Raw genomic sequence first — 21,325 nt, 5'->3', positions numbered from 1 at the left:
GAATTTTAAAGTGACATCGTAGATACAAAAAAATTCTAACCGAAAAACTCTTGCTTTTATGAAGATTACCGTGATATTAGCAACTGACAATGTAATTTAATTTAGGAGGTAATAACCAAGTAAATTCGATGCAAACTATTAGTTTTTTCTGTTAACATCATTGACACGAATAACACTAAATGAAGCCATCTTCCTACAAAACAATGTCTTCAAAATCATTTGGAAAAGATATGTACAAGTGACTCATGATAAGCAAGACAAGCTAACTACTGTTTATATCTGACTACGTGAACTAGTGATATAAAAAACGGTTTTTCATCAAAAGAATCATATCTAAGTGATTACCATTTGATATGATATTTTCAATCTATTTGTTAAAATCCAACAATCGATTGCACGCCACTCATTGAGAAATTTAAACCAGTAAACTCACTCACCCTAAGTGACATTGTTAAACCTTTAAATTCTATGAACACCAATTTCCATAAACATCTAAATTCTGTAAATTTGATTGAAGGATCGAAAAATCAAGTTAACAATTACAATATACAAAACATTAGAGCATTTTGAACGCGAAGAAAATAACTTAATAACTTAAGTTGTGGCTCTCTTAATAAACAGGCTGTTTAATAACTACATATCGTTGTATATAGTTATATAGTCCAAGCTGATATGGCGTGGGATATGGCAACTTCGATGCATGTTGAAGTCCATATATATCGTATCTACTGAGACAAAGTTCTGCTCCAATGTTTAGTAAATGAGGTTAAGTAATTATTAGTCAGTCGCTGCATTTTGTTTACTTATTAGCAGAACTGTGAAACAGCAACTCTACAGACTAGTCACTCATACACAAATAGGACACTAGTTTTGAAAACTACGAGTATTAGACCTAGATTATTAATAGAGGAAGTTTTTCTAGTCAGTTAGATGTTAGTTATCACCATGAATAGAAATCAATCGAAACAACTGAAAATTAGAGATCATTAGACACCTGAGTAAACTAAATATTTGATGATTTTCGGTAGTTTAAACGTGATATGACGGAGAGAATTGAAGGACTATTGTCTACTTTGTGAATTTTATTTTCACCCTTTATCAGTCGTTTTATACACTACCATGATTAGATACTATTTATGTTAACAACAGTTTAAATCACCTAACAGTTCGGCAGTTGGTGACCGATCTTATTTGTAAGTATCTGTTTACTCGGGATTCGATGACGACGGATAAAATTTTTTTACGGTCACCACAATAATTCTGTTTTTGTTGGGGACGATAGATCCCCAAACTCATATTTTTAAATTTTATCTTATCGATCATCGAATCGATTAAATGTTAGATATTTTTATTGGGGTCAATTCATGAACTATCGATTAAAGGCGCAAATAGGTCAATTGATGAACTATCGATTAAATGTACAAATAGGTCAATTGATGAACTATCGATTAAATGTTCAAATAGCAGTCAATTGTTGATTAATGTTCAAAAATCTTCCATGACAATATCGATTGTAAATATTTGTATAAATACGCTTGACTTGTATGCTTGATCTGATCTGCCTGCCTGACTTGTTATCTGCTGTTGTCTGTAGAATACACTTTCTACACCTTACCCAGACTTCTTGATCGAGTTAGCAGAGTTGGGGACAACGGACCAGAATAGGCTATCGAGTCGCTGAATCATTGATCCTTCGTTCGTTCGAGTAAGACGCATCAGTAATCGCATTCAAGCAATAACGAAGCATAACAAATTGGCGACGGTGGTTTTGAATTATGGACCCTGCCAAACTTGAACTGTTACTTGAACAGCAGCTAAAATTGATGCAAATGTTAATGGAGACCAAGGTTACGCCTCCCTTACAGCCAAGCACGTCTAGTTCAACCACGGCACCATCAGTAGATGGCATCGCAAATAGCATAGCTGAATTTCATTACGATCCTGATTCTAATGTTACTTTTGAGATGTGGTTCAGGCGATATGAAGATCTATTTAAATTTGATTTCGCCAATCAAGATGATGCTTGGAAAGTGCGGCTGCTACTTCGTAAACTGGGTGCAAATGAGCTGGACAAGTATTGCAATCTGATCTTGCCGTTGAACCCACGAGACCGATCATTTGCAGACACAATTCAAACATTAATCCAACATTTTGGCGATAACTCGTCACTGTTTAATACTCGTTATCGTTGCTTGAAGCTAACTATGAACGAAGATGATGATTTTCTTACGCATGTGGGCGTCGTCAACCGCGAATGCGAACGCTTCCGGTTAAAGTCCTTGACTGAAGATCAGTTTAAGGCCCTGATACTTATTTGCAGCCTACAGCACCAAAAGTTCAGTGACTTACGAACAAGGTTATTAAGTCGTTTAGATCAAGAGCCAAAACTCACCCTGAACGATATAGCTAATGAATATCAACGTCTCATCAATCTGCAACGAGACACTTCTATGGTCCAGAGTGGTGGATCTAGCCGATTTGAAGTACGAGCGGTGCAACAGACACCTCGCAAAAACAAACACGTCCCCGCTTCATCCAGTCCATCTCACTCCAGCTCTAGACGACAGACTAAAGCAACTCCTCCTGCTCCTTGCTGGCAATGTGGTGCATGGCACTACGTTCGAAACTGCCCATTTAATCAACATCGATGCAAGAAGTGTAAGGTTATTGGTCATAGGGATGGTTTTTGTCTGACGAAGAAGACTCCAAGTCAATCCAGAAATACCAAAAAGACCCTTCCTAGATCCCGCACCAATTCATTGAGCTTAGTATCTTCGTGTCAAAGCTCATCACCAAGTCAGAGAAAATTTATTACTGTTAACATTAATGGGCATTCATCTAAATTACAAATAGATACAGCATCAGATGTCACTATCCTTTCTCGTAAGACTTGGATCAAAATGGGCAGCCCAAACTTGCGGCATACAACGCAAAAGCCTCGTACTGCGTGTGGTAACTACCTTCACCTGCTAGGACAAATGGAATGTACAGTCACTTTCCGTGATTTGGCATTTGTTGGGGTATGCTACATAACGCCAGCTGACCTAAATTTGCTCGGGTTAGATTGGTTCGACCACTTAAATTTAGCTGATGTCCCGTTGAATACCATATGCAACCTGGTATCACAACCCCAACTACGACAACAACCACACGACTTGGAAGCTTATACGAGGAACCTAATGACGCAGTTTTCGACTATTTTGCAACCTGGATTGGGTCGCTGCTCTGCCATGAAAGCAACACTTCGATTGAAAACTGGGGCTAAGCCTGTTTTTCGCCCAAAGAGACCTGTCCCTTATGCAACATTACAAACAGTAGATGAAGAGTTGAACCGCCTTCAACAACAAGGAGTTATCACTCCCGTTTCCTACTCTGCATGGGCAGCACCTATCGTGGTTATTAAGAAGGCCAACGGCACGATACGTATATGTGCTGACTTTTCAACAGGTCTCAATGCAGCTCTAGAACAACATCATTATCCCCTGCCTGTTCCCGCAGACCTATTTACCATGCTGAATGGGGGAAGATTTTTCGCTAAGCTGGATCTAGCTGATGCTTATTTGCAAGTGGAAGTAGATGAAGCATCAAGAGAGCTGTTAACTATCAATACTCATCGTGGTTTGTTCCAGTATAACCGTCTACCTTTCGGAGTCAAAACTGCACCATCTATTTTCCAGCAACTAATGGATACCATCCTATCAGGTATCTCGGGAGTCGCGGCTTATTTGGATGACATTTTAATTGTAGCAACGACATTAGAACAGCTACGAGAACGCACGACATTGGTACTGCAACGCATCAGTGACAACGGTTTCCGGTTACGCCTAGAGAAATGCCAGTTTTATTTGCAGTCGGTAAAATACTTGGGGTTCATTTTCGATGCCGACGGCCGCAGGCCGGATCCTGAGAATATCCGAGCTATCAAACTGATGCCAACTCCTACTAATGTCTCGTCACTACGTTCCTTCCTGGGACTTGTCAGCTATTACTCAGCGTTCGTTCCATCGATGCATGATATTCGCGCCCCACTGAATAGCTTACTGCAGAAGAACAGCTCTTGGAACTGGACTAAACAGTGTGACGCTGTCTTTTGTAAACTGAAGTCCATTATTAGTTCGGAATTGCTGTTGACACACTACGATCCAGCCATGCCGATCATCGTAGCTGCAGACGCTTCCGCCTATGGCCTAGGCGCTGTTATCTCCCATCAGTTCCCGGATGCATCGGAAAAAGCCGTTATGCATGCTGCCCGCACACTAACCCCAGCAGAAAAAAAATACAGCCAGATAGAAAAAGAAGCGCTTGCACTTGTGTTTGCTGTGCGCCGTTTCCACAAGTTCCTGTACGGTCGGAGATTCACGCTTCTCACAGATCACAAGCCTTTACTCGCAATATTCGGGTCGAAATCTGGCATTCCAGCTCATTCAGCAAATCGCCTTCAGAGATGGGCTTTAGCACTCTTGGGGTATGATTTCGAAATCCAGTACCGACGCACTCAACAATTCGGTCAGGCGGATGCCTTATCACGGCTCATTAGTGACCAGTTGGCGGCTGAGGAAAACACGGTAACCGCATCTCTGCTAGCGGAAGACCACGCCGAATGTTATCTGACGACCGCAATACGAACTTTGCCGGTATCTGCAGTGGACATACAAAATGCTTCTAAGAGCGACCCCATCATCAGGATGACTATGAGCTATGTCACCAACGGTTGGCCGACTAAGAAGTTTGATGGTGATATAAAACAGCTGTATCAGCGGCGGGATTCTCTATGCATTGTGAACGACTGCTTGATGTTCGGAGAGAGAGTGGTTGTGCCAGAATCCCTTCGTGCAAAAGTGCTGAAACAGTTCCACCTTGGTCATCCGGGGGTTAGACGAATGAAATCCATAGCCAGGAGTCATGCGTATTGGCCGCTAATGGATCAACATATAACAGAATTGGTTGGGAAATGTATGCGGTGTCAGCAAGCGGCAAAAATGAACGCCAAAGTTCCACCAGTTTCATGGCCACAACCTGATAATCCTTGGTCCAGAATACACGTCGACTTTGCAGGCCCGATTAACGGAACCATGTATCTAGTTGTAGTCGACGCCCTTTCGAAATGGCCTGAAATCAACCCTATCATACCGCCAACGACAACTAAAACAATACAGATCCTCACAGAAATTTTCTCCCGAAATGGTATACCAGATGCCATTGTATCTGATAACGGTTCACAGTTTACCTCAAGCCAATTCCAGTCATTCTGTCAACGACTAGCCATAAAGCACTTACGCTCGCCACCATACCACCCGCAGTCGAATGGGCAAGCAGAAAGGTTTGTGGATACGTTCAAAAGAGCCTTGGCTAAAACAAAAGGGGAGGGGACGCCAGCAGACGCATTGCAAAATTTCTTATACGTGTATCGAACAACACCAAATGAGATGTTGCCGGAGCGAAAGTCCCCAGCAGAGATCCTAATGGGAAGAAGACTGAAAACGATCCACAGTCTGATGCATCCAAGTAATGCACCGACACCAGTACGGACAAAGTTTGAAAAGCGATCCACGTACGAAGTGGGATGTCCGGTGTTTGCCCGTGATTACAGACCGACCCATAGTCCATGGACAGAAGCGCGAGTGGTCAGAAGAATTGGTCGAGTCATGTACGAAGTTGAGGTAGGCAGCGACAGGTGGCAACGCCATCGGAATCAGTTACGCAAACGGTTAGCACCAGACTGCCCATCAACAGAATCAAGTATTCCTCTTGACATCCTGCTAGACACATTCAACTTACCGGCAAACCCACCAAAAGAAAAACCTCAACAACAAGCTGAAACACGTCACAGACGGTGGCCTATCCGAGAACGGCGAGCAACAGTCAGGATGCAGGTTGACCCCAGGAAAGCCCGCTATTAAAGGGGGAGGAGTGTTGGGGACGATAGATCCCCAAACTCATATTTTTAAATTTTATCTTATCGATCATCGAATCGATTAAATGTTAGATATTTTTATTGGGGTCAATTCATGAACTATCGATTAAAGGCGCAAATAGGTCAATTGATGAACTATCGATTAAATGTTCAAATAGCAGTCAATTGTTGATTAATGTTCAAAAATCTTCCATGACAATATCGATTGTAAATATTTGTATAAATACGCTTGACTTGTATGCTTGATCTGATCTGCCTGCCTGACTTGTTATCTGCTGTTGTCTGTAGAATACACTTTCTACACCTTACCCAGACTTCTTGATCGAGTTAGCAGAGTTGGGGACAACGGACCAGAATAGGCTATCGAGTCGCTGAATCATTGATCCTTCGTTCGTTCGAGTAAGACGCATCAGTAATCGCATTCAAGCAATAACGAAGCATAACAGTTTTAATAACTAATAAAAATCTCCAAACACTGTGGACATTGATAGGATAACCGGGTGGAACACATAGATGGTGGGAAATAGTATTTGCCCGTCTTATGCAGATTAAAACACCGTTCGTCAGACTACTTTATTGAGTGGTTCTAAATTTAACTGAAGTTAGGAAACAAACAATTTACTAGAATTGTACACAATTCAATAATACAATCAATGAAATTGCTGTATACTAATTGAATCGTTTGTACGTACTACTGACCCAATACCCAGCATGAGTAAGCTCATTTCAAAATCCAAGTTTGTCAGGATAAAAGACAGCTTAATAGGCAGTCATTACTGGGTTTGAAGATGGATGTTCCAGTATATTTAGGATCAGTTAATTTAAGGTACCTACATTATCGTCAGAACTCAAAACCTGAACCTATTCCTTGGACCAAACGGAACATCAACTATTAGACCAATAGGGATGAAGGAATTCAGAGCCATGATAGCCATATGTAAGACACAAATTTTCCTCAGATGGAGTTAAAACTCACATAAAGCAACGCATTGGTAACAAAAGAGTATCCAGTGTTATAAGATCAAATACATAAACAAAGCAAGCAAGCAAACTGGTTAGCTCGAACAGTTTCCAATCAGGTCATTTTAATTATGAAGTAATAAAACGACGAAATTATAATCAAGTGAAAACCGAAAATCTCAAATAGAAACTATATTTATTCTGCTATTTATCCTGTACATAATGCATATCTTACAAATTCCCGATATACAGAAGCTTATAAAGATAAGTATACAAAATATTCAAGGGGCACATATATAATCACAGTATTTTTTACACACTATCTGAAGGAGAAAAACATAACTTGTTATCCGAAGTGGAGTAATTTTTCACCAAAACCTGTTGATAAGTTGAAAATAAATGACTGATTAAATAAGTTGTTTCTTTTGGTTTGATATACTCGCATGATTTCCGACTAGACTCATATCGATCAATATAAATTGTCAGTGAATTATCCGATGGTAATTTAGTTGGAGGAACATGATTATGCACTAAGTAGAACAAAAGAAAGTCTACACAGAAATTTGTTAAACAAACTTCCCATAATGAAGACGGTTGACGATCTGAAACTAACCGGTCCAAACATGTTATACAATCGGGATTTATGTATTTCATCCAGTTATCACTATGATTTTCGTATGGTATTGTTGATATGTCAGATTCCTCTTGATGATAATTAGCCATAAGAAAAGAAGTCATCTGGCCAATATCTAACAATAATAAACTGCCAATCAAACCGGAGCAAGATGTTGTCTCAGACGACAGAAGACGTGAAAAAGCATCAAGCCAACGTTCAAGGAATATTGCTTCCGTAGGAAATAGCTTAAAGCCAACCGTTAAACACATTGAAGCTAAACGAAGACATTCGCTTGACAAATAATCCAAGGATGATGTATTAAGTAAAAGACTAATACCAATCCAACACCACGAAAGTTGTTCAATTTCTTTACCAGGTCGCAAGTTGGAAACTTCAACTTCACGGTGAACCATATTAGTGGCATTCAGCCATTCCTTCTTTCCAATATTGTATATAATAAAAAAGAACGACTTTTCATTTGAACAAGAACGCTCAATAAGTCGTGTAATACATTTCTCTGCATATTTCCAAGATTCGGACGGATTCAAACGTAAACGAGCAAGAACTAAAGCTTCTTTAACTCTGTCATAACTTAACAATAATTCAACCGCTTCTTGGACACGGTGTGCGCATACCAGAAGTGTAACAGACACAAGAATATCAGGACTAGCAGTTTGCATATCCCTAATCTATTGATTTGAAAAAGACATGAAGAAACAATAACAAGCAACCTATTACAACAAATAAAAGAGAAAAAAGATTATACATATTAATTTAGGATACATTATAGGTGTGTACTGTAGTACCCATTATCTATTGAAAAAAAAAGTGACATGATGTTTAGTGAGAAGGATTGTGATATCAACAATAATGTTAACTCACTGACTCACCATACACTAAGCAAACTGTATTAACTTCGTTCTTTTCACCAAGAATATGCTATTTTAATCAAAAACCTTGATTTGACTGATAAATTCAACAAATTTAGTTCAGGTTCACTCATCCTAGTTCTAATTTGTCACAGCAAAATAAGTTGTCAGAGTAAACTTCGTAAATCACAAATCTAGGTTAACATTTTACACAAGTTAGTAGTTTTTCACTTTGACAAGGTTTGATTTTTTAAAATCAAAATCGTGATATATGTGAACAATAATTCAACTTTTGGAAACACCAGTAGGTTCAAGTAAGCAGCCAAATAATATAAGTGATTTGAACGATTTTATCTATTAAGCTAGCTTAATCTTCATACTAAATACAACGGCCCAGAAAAAACGAGATAAATCGTTAGTGCCTAAATAACCCAAATCTCATTTCCGAAAATACCTGGTCAGGATGAGGTAATTACCAAATAATAGTATTCCATAGAAGTATATTAATGTAATTTTGTCACTCAGGATTTTCAACCACTTAGTTTCGCAAGTTCCGACCCACAATCACTAATAAAGATTTGGAGGGTTAGTTAGTATAAACAACATTTAAACAATAGGAACATGTCTGGGACACAAACTTCTAGATGACTGCTAAATTACATTGGTTGTACGTATTGTCACTCTTCATATACCCGACAGTCGTTCAGCGATATTAAGTTTAGTTTCTCATGTGTACTTATCCAATGTACAATTTTATTTGGTCAACTAATAAAGGAATTTCACAAGTTGGACAAAATGCAGTGTGCCATTTTCAACACGAAAACATTCTGAATGAAATATATTGTCTGCAGTTACTTAATACAAGCACGAATATATGTTTCAAGTTCTTTTTTCCCATGATCACCGAAACCTCTCTTTGGAATAATACTCTACATGAAATAAACAAAGAATAAAACCCTATTACCTGTTCCTTTATATTACATGCTAATGTAAGTCTATAATATTGAAATAAAAGGAATAGAGCACGCTAAATTCTACTTATTGCAATCAATTATTGACACATGTTTAAAACCATTACATCCAGTAGAAATATTACAAAATCTGAAATAGTTTAGCAAAACCACTAAACATCGTATAAGAATATATCGAAAATTATAAAACATTCCCATATTGTGAAGTATAACAACATATATAAACAAGTAATATTGTCTTCAATAAGATCCTTATCAGGTTTTACTCGAATATGCAGTAATATTTATATGCGTATACTGAATTAGTAAACCAATCAAGGCCGTTTATGAGCCAGTGACAACAGTAGAATGTATTACATGAATAAACATAATAATTAAAAAGTACTAATTGATAATGTGTTGACAGGTGTACTAATTGTGACAAGAATAACAAGGCTTGAATCTGTGACCGCCGATTAGATGGCAGTGACTTATCGACAGGATCAATGACGCGTAAACCCGTATGAGCAGCCTAGATTCCTGATTGGTCCTGCTTCCTGCCTAGCCCAGCCAGTTGAGTCCAGAACACCAATCCGAGCCTCTGCGATATGAATCAATATTTCAAACATACTGAGTTTATATACCAATCAAACAGACCACAACGTACCATAAAATAGAAAACAACATTTATACAAGATTTGGCCAAAAGTGGCTGTGAATGAGAGAGGCAGTGATTAACAGACGGAATAATTCAAGAATGGAAAATCGTATAATAACAGTTCATAAGTTAAAATAAAGCTTACGATAAGAGAGACATGAGTATGAATAGTTTAGTTAACTAACAATTATACGATAAAAGTTTACGTAAAGTATTTTTCCACAAATGGATCCAAAAATTACCATTCATTATTCTTGTCGGGACATAGGTAAATGACTTGAATAATATAAATGCTGAAACAATATTCATAAAAACTATAAGATTACATAGTAAGAACTGTTCATATAGTTGGACAATGAACCGTACACTTGAAGAAAGGGTGATGGAAAATAAACGAACAAAGAGTATAGGAAATAATAATGATTAAAATCTTTTATTAAGGCCAATTCGGTCAAGGAAGAGGTAAAAATGTTACATATTTATGAATGCGAAGACTTGGATTTTTAGCTCGAATTCCTACAGCTTCTGTTGTGTAATTTTTTTTATTTGAACACATATATATTGGTACAGGAGTGCGCCAAATATATATGCGCCACACAATTTCAGTTCATTAATTGCGTGTGGGCTGCGATACTGCCCGGGTGCCCGAACCGAAGCAGGTGGTTATCTTAGGGGGCCACACCCCGAGCCTTTGACCTAAAGGTCTAACCCACAAGGCACTGGAGCATCGTAAGGAGATGCAGTCCCATGGTAGCCGGTGGCCGAAAATTGGTTCATACGCCATTTGTTCCCGCAGGATACTGGAGCTCATGTGCACCATTGGTTTGTGATCCGGTTAAAGCGCCGGACATTCGCTTTTCGTCCTCTCATTTTCGTAAACAACACCCCCGCCACGAGAAGGCAGTGAGTAGGACTTCCCTGGCAGAGGCTGTATACGCGCGGCCGTGTGAGAGTATTTCGAGAGGGAGGGCGAACCCACCCCGCTCTCGGCCATACCAGGGCGTCTGGGGACGAGATCGAACCTCATACGGAAAACTAATAAGAATACGAAAAATCAATTTAAAAAATAGACAGAAGGAACTGGGACTATACTAATGTGTTTGACTGGCAGGGGGAGAAAACAGAATGCACAATGTTCGCAAAAGAGATAAGACATTTTGGTGGTATGTGAAAATATTAGATTTCCATAAAATCCTCTTTTCCGAACTAGATTTTACATAAAATTTAATATCCAAATGAATTACAGACAGGGAAAGGTTATTAAAAAGCGACATATAGTCACTGTATAAAGACAGTCACTAATTCTAGCCGAGTGTGAATCATAAGGAATTGTGACTTGTAAGAAAAAAATGATAAATTGTGATACTTAAACATTGAATCCATACAACTATTAAGTTGTTAAGTTTTCTTTCGTAATACATTCTTGCTTGAAAGTGCTGTTACACTATGTAACTTCAGACACGATCTTAATATCGGAGCGGAATGGACCAATATACATAGTAAACGGTCAATATTCTTAATCCGATCCGTACAGATATAAAACTTTCACAAAGTTTTGCTTTAGGGTGATTTGATGGCATGACTTAAACATTTAGGCATCCAAACTCGTGCTAACCATTGCATAAATAAAGAAGTACCAACCCTTTTCATTAAATGACATTTCAAGTCCCGTAAACGTGTGACTGGCTACTGAAATTGTTACGCCACTATTTTAAAGTACTGTTTCAAAAAAAGCATTTTAAGTGTGTGCGGAAATTGTATTGCTTTTGGAATCGCAAAAATTAATTTAAATGTTAACACGTTAACTCACCTTTTCACCAAGCAAGTCAATGTCCACGACAGGATTTTCTTTTGATACGGTTAACTTATTGTAGCTTCCAGGATATGCAAGAGTTGATTGAGCTAGTTGAATTGCATATAATAGCCAAAAAGGCATGTGACATTCTGTTGACATAACAGGTGGGATACTAGATATACAACCTATCCATAAAAGTATGATGCAATAGGCATCTAAATGAACTAAACTGTTTGGTCGTTGACCGAGATGAAATAACTTTAAATGATGAGATGCTTCCATTTTTAAATACTTTAAAAGACATGTTCTGGTTACGCTAACTTCTGGTAAGAGAATCAACAAATCAGTTGGCAGTCTCTCGTCATCCACTTTTTCAGTTATGAAGTCAGAGACACTTAAAATGTGTGAAAGAAACGTTCCCATATTAAAAGGCGGAGAATGATAGAAGTTAAGCTCACATTGTTTATTGATACTGAACTGAAATAGGTTAGGAAAAAGAGCAGGTCGTTTTCTTTTTTCTGCCGTCCCAGTAGAATTGATTTTCCTAGAGGAATTCTGAGATAGAACGGATTTTTCCTTGTGAGAAGCCCTGATAACTCTATCATCATTATTTAACATTATTTCTTTGTTTGATTTTTCTTTCAGAGCTTCGGAATTAATAAAAGAATTTGCTTCCAACTGAAGAGATTCGCCCAAAATACCACCATTACATAGTTCTTCCTGATCACTATTTACAAGTCTTTTGATAGTTGGTGGTCGATGTCGGCGACTATGGGGTGGTTGGCTATGGATTTGTTCAGAGGGTCGCCAACCGAATAGAAGACATAACTCTCCACCGCTAAAGGCAAGATCAGGTTCTTGACGACTCCATAAACATGTAAAAAGACGTAATCTGTGTGCGCGAAAATTAGATATTGATAGAGTATCGTTTTCAATATTATTAACATGAACTCGCCAAACATTAGCTGTACCATCGAAAGAAGAGGACAGTAAGAGGAAAGGATCATGTGGGGACCAGTCTAAACAGGTGATTCTGTTGAAATGACCTTCTAATCGTGCCAAACAAGTAGACAGCTGAACAGGTTTGAGATGTTGTTCTTGGTTGAGAGCATTAAATAGTTGTATCTTGAGATCAGTAACAGTTATAAAAGATTCGTTTGACGCAATAGCGAGCCAGTAATAGTCCCATGACCAAGCTAAACAATTGACACACTTAGAATGACTCACAATACGACAAACAAAGAACAGGTTATTCGACAGTTTCGAATTTGATAAACCATAAACATCAACTTGACCTGAACGATAGCCCACACCTATCAAGTAATCGAAGGTATCAGGAACTGGATCGCCTGATAACTGTTTAGTTTTACTAACAGGGCGGAATGCTATATCACTACGAATCAGGGTTTTCCAATCTTCCTCAGTGGTATTTGGAGGAGAAGGAAACTTCATGCTAACTTCAACTGGAGGGCGACCGCCTCCAAAATGACAGTGGATTTTTCCTTTACTTACACTGTAAACATAGAAAGGAAATTTAACCCCGGACTCTGTATTGCATTTTACATTTTCCTCCACAGTTGTATTTGATAAGACTGCAGAATTATCAGGTTCCGAATGACTTTTAGTTTCTATCTGTTCATTTTTGTGATGTGAACCCGTAAATACCACAGGCCCCCAAGCAACTCGGTAGACGGTCGAACCAAACGCGTACAACTGTGGTTTCGGCTTTTGATTCTGCATTTTTTGTAGCTTGTTAATATCGACAATCTCCACACAACCGGACTCGGTCCCATAGGCAAGGATGTTTTCGTACTGCGGTAAAGGATGCCAAGCAAGAGCAGTTATAGGCGATGACTGAGATCCTCGAGGTGATATTGAAATAGATTTGTCCTTACTTTGATTATCAAAGGAATTGTTTCCATCATACATATTCGATGAATAAACTTTCCAAAACAAAATCGAGCCATCTGAAAGCCCTGCGACTAAAGGACTATTACTAAACGATGACTGAGCTAGAGAAAACACCCCTGCAGAAAGTGTTGGTAGTCGTAAAACAACTAACGGGAGGGATTCTTCAACTAACTCCCACACAATCAGAACTCTATCTTGGCTGACTGTAATCACTAGCCCAGGAGAATTAGGAACAAACAACATTGAGAAAATCAGCATAGAATGTCCCTGGTTTTCAGGTGTTATGTTAGTAGGTGTGTCTGAGCAGTTCCAACGGAATAATTCACCCCGTAATCCCGAAAATAAGATATTCACCATCAAATTCGCCCCTATGGTGTAACAAGCAGATATCCATGGGGCTCCGCTAACATTGTTTTTTTGATTTGAACGTTTTCCAGAATCATTTGCATGATAACGTGACTGACCAGGAACCTTGGTACAAAAACAGCATTCGGAGGTAGATACATTCCATACCTATTTGTTAATGGTAATTTAAATTACTTATCAATCATCGTTATTTATGTACATGTTTTGCAAAACAAAATATAGTACTATCAGCTGTATAAGTAAAACTGTATAAAATAAAATATGATGTAACAAAAATTAAATATTAGACACCACACTTTTGTCCGACATAAAACCATAGATAAATGATCAAATAGTTACAGTAAGGAATATAATTTATCGCGAGAAATAGACACAGTTAATTACCATGATACCTATTGGGATCTGACTATATAGACTCCCAGGTAATCGATCAACTTGAACGAAGAGACGTGTACTTGGCTTCGGGTACAACTATAGTGTGAAGGTTGCCGATATTGCCAATTTGGTTGTATTAGCATAAACGTGCATTTCAACTTGTTTAAACCACTGGTCATTTTCGATCTTGCGAGAAAGTACCATCGACATCAGTTACACAAGTGTATTATTAAAACAATAGATAATCCGGTAACGGCTTACTTACTTACTTACGTCTGTTACTCCTCGTGAAGGAACATAGGCCGCTCACCAGCATTCGCCATTCAACCCTGTCCTGGGCAATCTTTTCCAGCTCCTTTCAGTTGTTATTCATCCTTTCCATATGTGCTTTTATTTCCCGTCGTAATGTGTTCTTTGGCCTTCCTCTTTTCCGCCTTCCTTCAGGATTTCAAGTTAGGGCTTGTCTCGTGATGCAGTTTGACGATTTGCGTAGTGTATGACCTATCCATTTCCATCGTCTTTTCCTAATTTCTTCTTCATCTGGAAGCTGATTTGTTCTCTCCCACAAAAGGCTGTTGCTGATGGTATCCGGCCAATGGATGTTGAGTATCTTGCGAAAACAGCTATTCATAAATACTTGTACCTTCTTGATGGTGGTTGTTGTAGTTCTCCAAGTTTCAGCTCCATACAGTAAAACTGCCTTGACGTTGGTATTAAAGATTCTCACTTTGATATTGGTTGAAAGTTGTTTCGAGTTCCATATGTTCTTCAATTGTAGGAATGCGACCCTTCCTTTGCCAATCCTTGCCTTTACGTCTGCATCTGAGCCTCCTTGTTCATCGATGATGCTTCCCAGGTATGTGAAAGATTCTACATCTTCCAGAGTTTCGCCATCGAGAGTGATTAGATTGCTGTTCTCCGCTTTGAATTTGAGGACCTTGGTTTTCCCTTTGTGTATGTTGAGGCCTACTGATGCAGAGACTGCTGCTACACTGGCTGTCTTTGTCTGCATTTGTTCGTGTGTATGCAGTAGGAGGGCTAGGTCATCTGCGAAGTCCAAATCGTCTAATTGAATCTGAGCTGTCCATTGTATTCCGTGTTTTCCTTCAGATGTCGAGGTCCTCATAATCCAGTCGACCACCAGAAGAAAAAGGAAGGGGGAGAGTAGACATCTTTGTTTGACTCGGATTCTTACTTGGAATGCTTCTGTTAGCTGTCCTCCATGCACGACTTTGCACTGTAGTCCGTCGTATGAGTTGCGGATAATATTGACAATCTCATGAACTACATAGTGTCGAAGAAGTTTCCATAACGTCCTCCTATCCACACTGTCAAATGCCTTTTCATAGTTGATGTACAGTGACGAGTTCCATTCAATTGGTTGTTCAACGATTATCCGTAGTATCGCAGTTTGGTCTGTGCACGACCGATCCTTACGGAATCCAGCTTGTTGATCTCGCAGTTGGGCGTCTACTGCATCTTTCATCCGGTTCAGCAAAACTCTGTTAAAGACTTTCCCTGATATCGGCAGTAGTGTAATGTCTCTGTAGTCTTCACATTTGCTCAGATCTCTTTTCTTTGGAATCTTGACGAGGTGCCCTTCTTTCTAGTCCATCGGCACTTGTTCCTCCGGTATCGGCTTAGCCACGAAGATACTCACCAATTGACCATTGAGACCTAATATTACTTTGTGTTATCAGTACTTACTGAGAACAGCAATAAAAATTTCAGAGCACAGAATCACAACTACTGAAGGTGTTTAATTAATGGTTTTCTTCAGACAAGTATCAACACATTTGATGATACAAATTAAGAATTGAACTTGAAAATAACTTTAAGTGGGTTTTACAACGTGATGTAAGCGTCTGATTCAAATTCAGTAAGGTATCTTTTACCAAGGTCTATTTTTACAAAAACAGATGAGTTACTTGACGTTATTTCAACTAGGATCTAAGTAATTATATACCAATAACATAATCTAGAACCAGGACAAATGTACTGGAATGAAAATTTTTATATTTTTAAAGCCCTACTGGACTGAACGGGTTAGCAATATCGATCAGAAAAAAATAGGTGAGTTGGAAAAAAAAGCAAGAACCCAGCTTATCCGTCTACAACCATGAGTAAACTAACAAGAATATAGTAGTAAGAGTTAGAACATTAATGGATTGAAAAAGTCATAAAATAGTTCACCTCTAAATGTTCAGACGAAGATAAATACATGCTGATTTTGAGTTGGAACAAAACATCTGTAACCACCTACATCCTAGACCGGTTACGATACCTACTGTAATATAACCAAGTAGTTTCTTAGACCATAAACACACCCTACAAAGCATAACGAGGGTAGAGATCAAAAAGAGAATGCCAAATAGCAATTAAGAGTAAATTCTTTAAGGATATTATGGCTTCCGATAACATAGCGAAAATAAGTAGATTTTTACAAATAAGGGAACAGAAAATGGGCATTATTGCGAATGACATCAAGCGACCTCACACAGGGTCTTAGCGAGAAATCACTTTGACCAGGGATTTCGCATAAAAAAACGAGGCTTTACAAAAAGACTGCTCAAAAATGAGACTGAAGATCCTTAAACCAACGTATTCTATTTTCTTTAAAAACCAGATTTAGTTCACAATTTTAAAACTTAATGATACTTGTTTACCAAATAGAAGTCTATATATTCAGCATTTAGTAATACTTTATGTGAAAGCCTATGATACTACCTGACCATCCAAACCGAAGTAGGCGAAGCTGTGTTCAAACCTACATTTCACAAAATAAGTATTTACGTTGATGTTAAAGATTGCTAGACATTTATCATGTACATGCACAATCAATGTTAACTGAAAAAGATATTTTAACTGGACTTGAAAAGCAAATGTTGAGGAACATCTAGAATGTTAATAAAAAGAGTATGCACGCTGAGTGGGTCCATGATCTATGAACTATTACTACAATGCAGGTAGATAAAAACAGAGAAGGCCTAAGGAGTGGACTGTTAAATATTTTCAAGGAATTATGAATGTCAGCACATAACATGTACTAAATTTAAGTTAGGTTAACCAGCTTCTCACATATAAATTGTCGTAAATTATTTAAACAGTTTGAAACTTAACTAATAGGAAAGTTCACAATGATAGATTCAAAGACTGTATTTATAAAGCTATCTCTTGTGTCTTTCATCACAAAATGAGTAGTACTAATACAAAGAATTACGCAAATAGAAGACCAAATACCACAAATTACATTAAATATCGGCCTATATGACGAGGTCGCTAAAGAATATAACACTAAAAATCATAAAACTATTACTGTGAAGTGGACACTCGTCATCTTTATATGAACAAAATATCGAATTAAGTAGTGAGAAAACTGTATTGTAAATACGAGTACTACTTACTTTCATCCAACACACAAATTTCGGTACAATTGAGTAACAAAAAGTATGTCCCACATAAACAAAGAGATGATGTGAAGTTATAATGGACCGAAAAGAATTATAATTTTTTTTAAAAAATAAACGAAAATAATGTATAATAGGAGAAACAGTTCAGTCAAAAGCAGATTCAGGACATCTTTTACGGAAATCGTATTGGAAATCTACAGCAGGATCGACACCGGCATATATTCTGACAGCACCTCAAGTCAGTGAGTTGTGCAATCACCAGGATCCCAAAGAAGGAAAATATGATGGACCGACAAATCCCACTACTAGATGGCTTAATTTTGTACCACAACAATTAATAAGATGATCACCTCTCCAATTTTACCGACCAGTCTCACATCGGCAAATAATGAGCGACATGGAAGTCGCTAGAATAAAACTCGTAAAACGTGTTGAAGTCAATGAAGCCAATGTTTCGAGATGACAACACTAATAAGCTTCACTCGGCCTTGAAAAAACAATTAACATTCGTAAGGCGTGATTTACATGTGATACTGATACTAAGTGAGATTTAGATTTTTTGTGTATTATCTCGTATAAAGATTTTGTCATTCATGTACTCAATTAGGTTTTCTTCCAGGAAACAGGTCCACAACATCACCATGTGCCTCCCTGAAAGTTGTTTCCAGAATGTCATCGAGGGAAAAATTAGAGAGGAATGGTTGGATTAGACGACACCACCAAACCCCACTCTTAGTTTGGGACAATGAAGAATGTTAGTAGCATGTCCTCACTTCTCTTGAGGTATAAATACTTTAAGATATTAATAAGGTTATCATGCACACCCTTCTTCAACAAACAATCTCACAATTTTTGCGTGTAATAAGGGTAACGATGTTCCAGGATTTTTAGGTTAACGTGATCAACATGTCCATTACTTGGATGAAAAATTATCTCCTCACTGTGGATCAATTATTCACTGTTTCTACAAAATTTGGGGAGTACGAAAGGACTTATTTGGAAGCAAACTTGTCCTTTTATGGTTGGTGCGTAGATAACGTAAGCTATCCTTAAAGATGTGAAAGACGGTCGTTTCAAATCAAGATGCTAGAATTCTGCTTCTAAGACCTTAGGCATACCACTGAAAATTCTTTTTTGAATTCTTTAATCTCTAAGGTCTAGAAGACTCATCAATAGGAGATATCATACATGATTATAATTATATACAATAGTGCAGCAGTGATAAAGAATATCAGCAGTCTGTTATTAGATTCGATAATAGTAATTACCCATGCAGCACGTCTAATTTGGAGATTAATTTCTGAGTTATGATGTAGAAAGGTCACCCTACGCTGATATACGAACACAAACATGCTTATCGGCGTTCAACAATGATAGTTTTTCCTTGTTTTTATTTAAAAACATACACATTGGTACAAGGAGGCAGAAAATACATATGCCCCACACAAATCTCATTTGATATGTATGAGATCTAGGGTACTACCCGGGTGCCCAAACCGAAGCAGGTGGTTTTCTTAAGGAGGCCACACCCGGAGCCTTCGACCCGAAGGTCTGATCCACAAGGCAGTGGCGCATCGTAAGGAGATGCAGTCCCATGGTAGCCAGTGGCCAACAACTGGTCCATATGCCATTTGTTCCTTCAGGATACTGGAGCTCATGTGCACCATGGGTTTGGAATCAGAGTTTTCCAACTCCCCTATGTGGACTCTCCATGTCCACCAATCCGGTTAAAGCGCTGGACATTCGCTTTTCGTCCTCTCATTTTCGTAAACAACACCCCCGCCACGAGTCAATGAGTAGGACTTCCTTGGCAGAGGCTATATATGCATGGCCAGGTGAGAGCATTTCGAGAGGGAGAGCGGACTCTCCACTCTTGGCCGTACCAGGGCATTTGTAGAATAGCTGAAGACCAACCGAACTGCTCCTTAAAATGTTCCGCCCATCGTTCTAAACGTCTGGACTAGAAGCAGATGTGAGTGTCGTTTTTTCCGAGATAGTCTCACTGATACTTGACTTATTAATTCTTGTTTCTTTTATTAGTCTGTAGATGATGATGAGGTTGTGAATCTTCATCGACTGATATGGTTGGACCACGTGATACGCATGACTGAACACTGATTACCAGTGTGCGCAATGCTGACTAATGTTGGAGACGGATGGAAGAAAGTGAGGGGCGGCCAATCCAAAACGTGGCATAGTAAATAAAATGACTAACTTCTGGTTTGATCTATGTTGGTAGATACAGATTACTTGGTTGGGGTCCGCACGACTATCGTAACCAACGGTTGGAGACTCTGGGTGACATGGCTGAGGATCGACCACAATGGCGGTGTATACACTCCTTGACTTCCCTTAAATTGGGATTAAAACTGCTTTATATGTTTCGTGTCTATGAACTAATGCTGTCTTCCTGTGATGTGAACAGAGAAACAAGAAGCCTTGACGAACTACGGAAGCTATTTTTCGGGACGTTATAGCATTTAATTCAGAGCTTGTAAAACAGTAACTCTTTGTTTAGTCTATTCTACAGATCATAAGCTTTCGTTTGATGTATGATTCAATGCTATAGCCCTTTTGTTCCAAAGCTATTGTAATTTAAACGCATTATTTTGTTCCCTATTTTCTACGCTAATCCCCAGTTTTGTACATAATTGTATTTTCCTAAATATTGTACGTTGTGGTCGGGTTAGTCATCTATTTTTTCATGTACCTTTTTACACTAATCTGGAATCGGGAACCAGATCGGAATTAGGAATAAATTGAGTAGTGTCCCTGTTGATTTGTCTTCTCCCATTCGCATGACTGTCAGCCATTCAGGTGATAGAAGAGATTTCTCTCTACCCCACTTCGAACTCACGCGTACTAGCCTTGAAGATTAAGCAACGTTTTAATATAGATTATACAAGCTATCCTCAGCACCACAAGTGGGTAGACAGATCAAGGAAGTAACACCCTGTATCATACCCTTATATGAAATCTTTCTTTTATATATTACTACCTTTGAAGTGACTACTATGAATCTGGTGTTCATCTTGTTGTGATAATGAGGTGTGGCAACTCGGACTGATGCAGATATGTGCCTAGTCCTGAGTTGTAGCCGACTGAGTGAGTGATACGAAATACTAATGAAATGGCAAGCTACGAAAGAATCTGTAACTGTTCTGAAAAAAAATAATTGTTTGGTGTTTCGGATTTTTTAACAATGAAATACAAATTCTGAATGGCAGTCTTTACAGTTTAGCTTTCCATGAACTATACACCAAGTATCTAGACCCTAAGTGAAAACCCAGTTATTTAAGCCATAATGATGGTGACGACCTAAGAATATTTTAAAAACAATCTTATAGTCAATACGTTAATCGACTTTTATTCAAGATTTTTGGGGCACATATAATACGACCAAAGTCATTTAGTACCAAGCAGATAGAACCATTAGACTACCACGAAAAGTAGAGAAATTGTGGAGCTAGTTTAGAAGAAACTTGTTTATTATATCTTCAC

General features: G+C 38.4%; 1 protein-coding gene across 1 annotated transcript; it reads right to left on the bottom strand.

Annotated features, from left to right (window-relative positions):
* Nucleotides 1-7,186: 7,186 nt before the first annotated feature.
* Nucleotides 7,187-13,691, bottom strand: GEMIN5 (Gem-associated protein 5; the record flags this gene model as incomplete). The annotated part of the gene is made up of 2 exons (XM_051218754.1): nt 7,187-8,179; nt 11,778-13,691. The coding sequence occupies 2 exons, from the start codon at nt 13,689-13,691 to the stop codon at nt 7,187-7,189; spliced, it is 2,907 nt and encodes a 968-aa protein (XP_051071418.1).
* Nucleotides 13,692-21,325: the final 7,634 nt, after the last annotated feature.

The sequence above is a fragment of the Schistosoma haematobium genome, chromosome ZW, assembly GCF_000699445.3.
Source record: "Schistosoma haematobium chromosome ZW, whole genome shotgun sequence".
Classification (NCBI taxonomy): domain Eukaryota; kingdom Metazoa; phylum Platyhelminthes; class Trematoda; order Strigeidida; family Schistosomatidae; genus Schistosoma; species Schistosoma haematobium.
The sequence above is the reverse complement of the archived record's forward strand: the minus strand, read 5'-3'. Positions and strand labels throughout refer to the sequence as shown.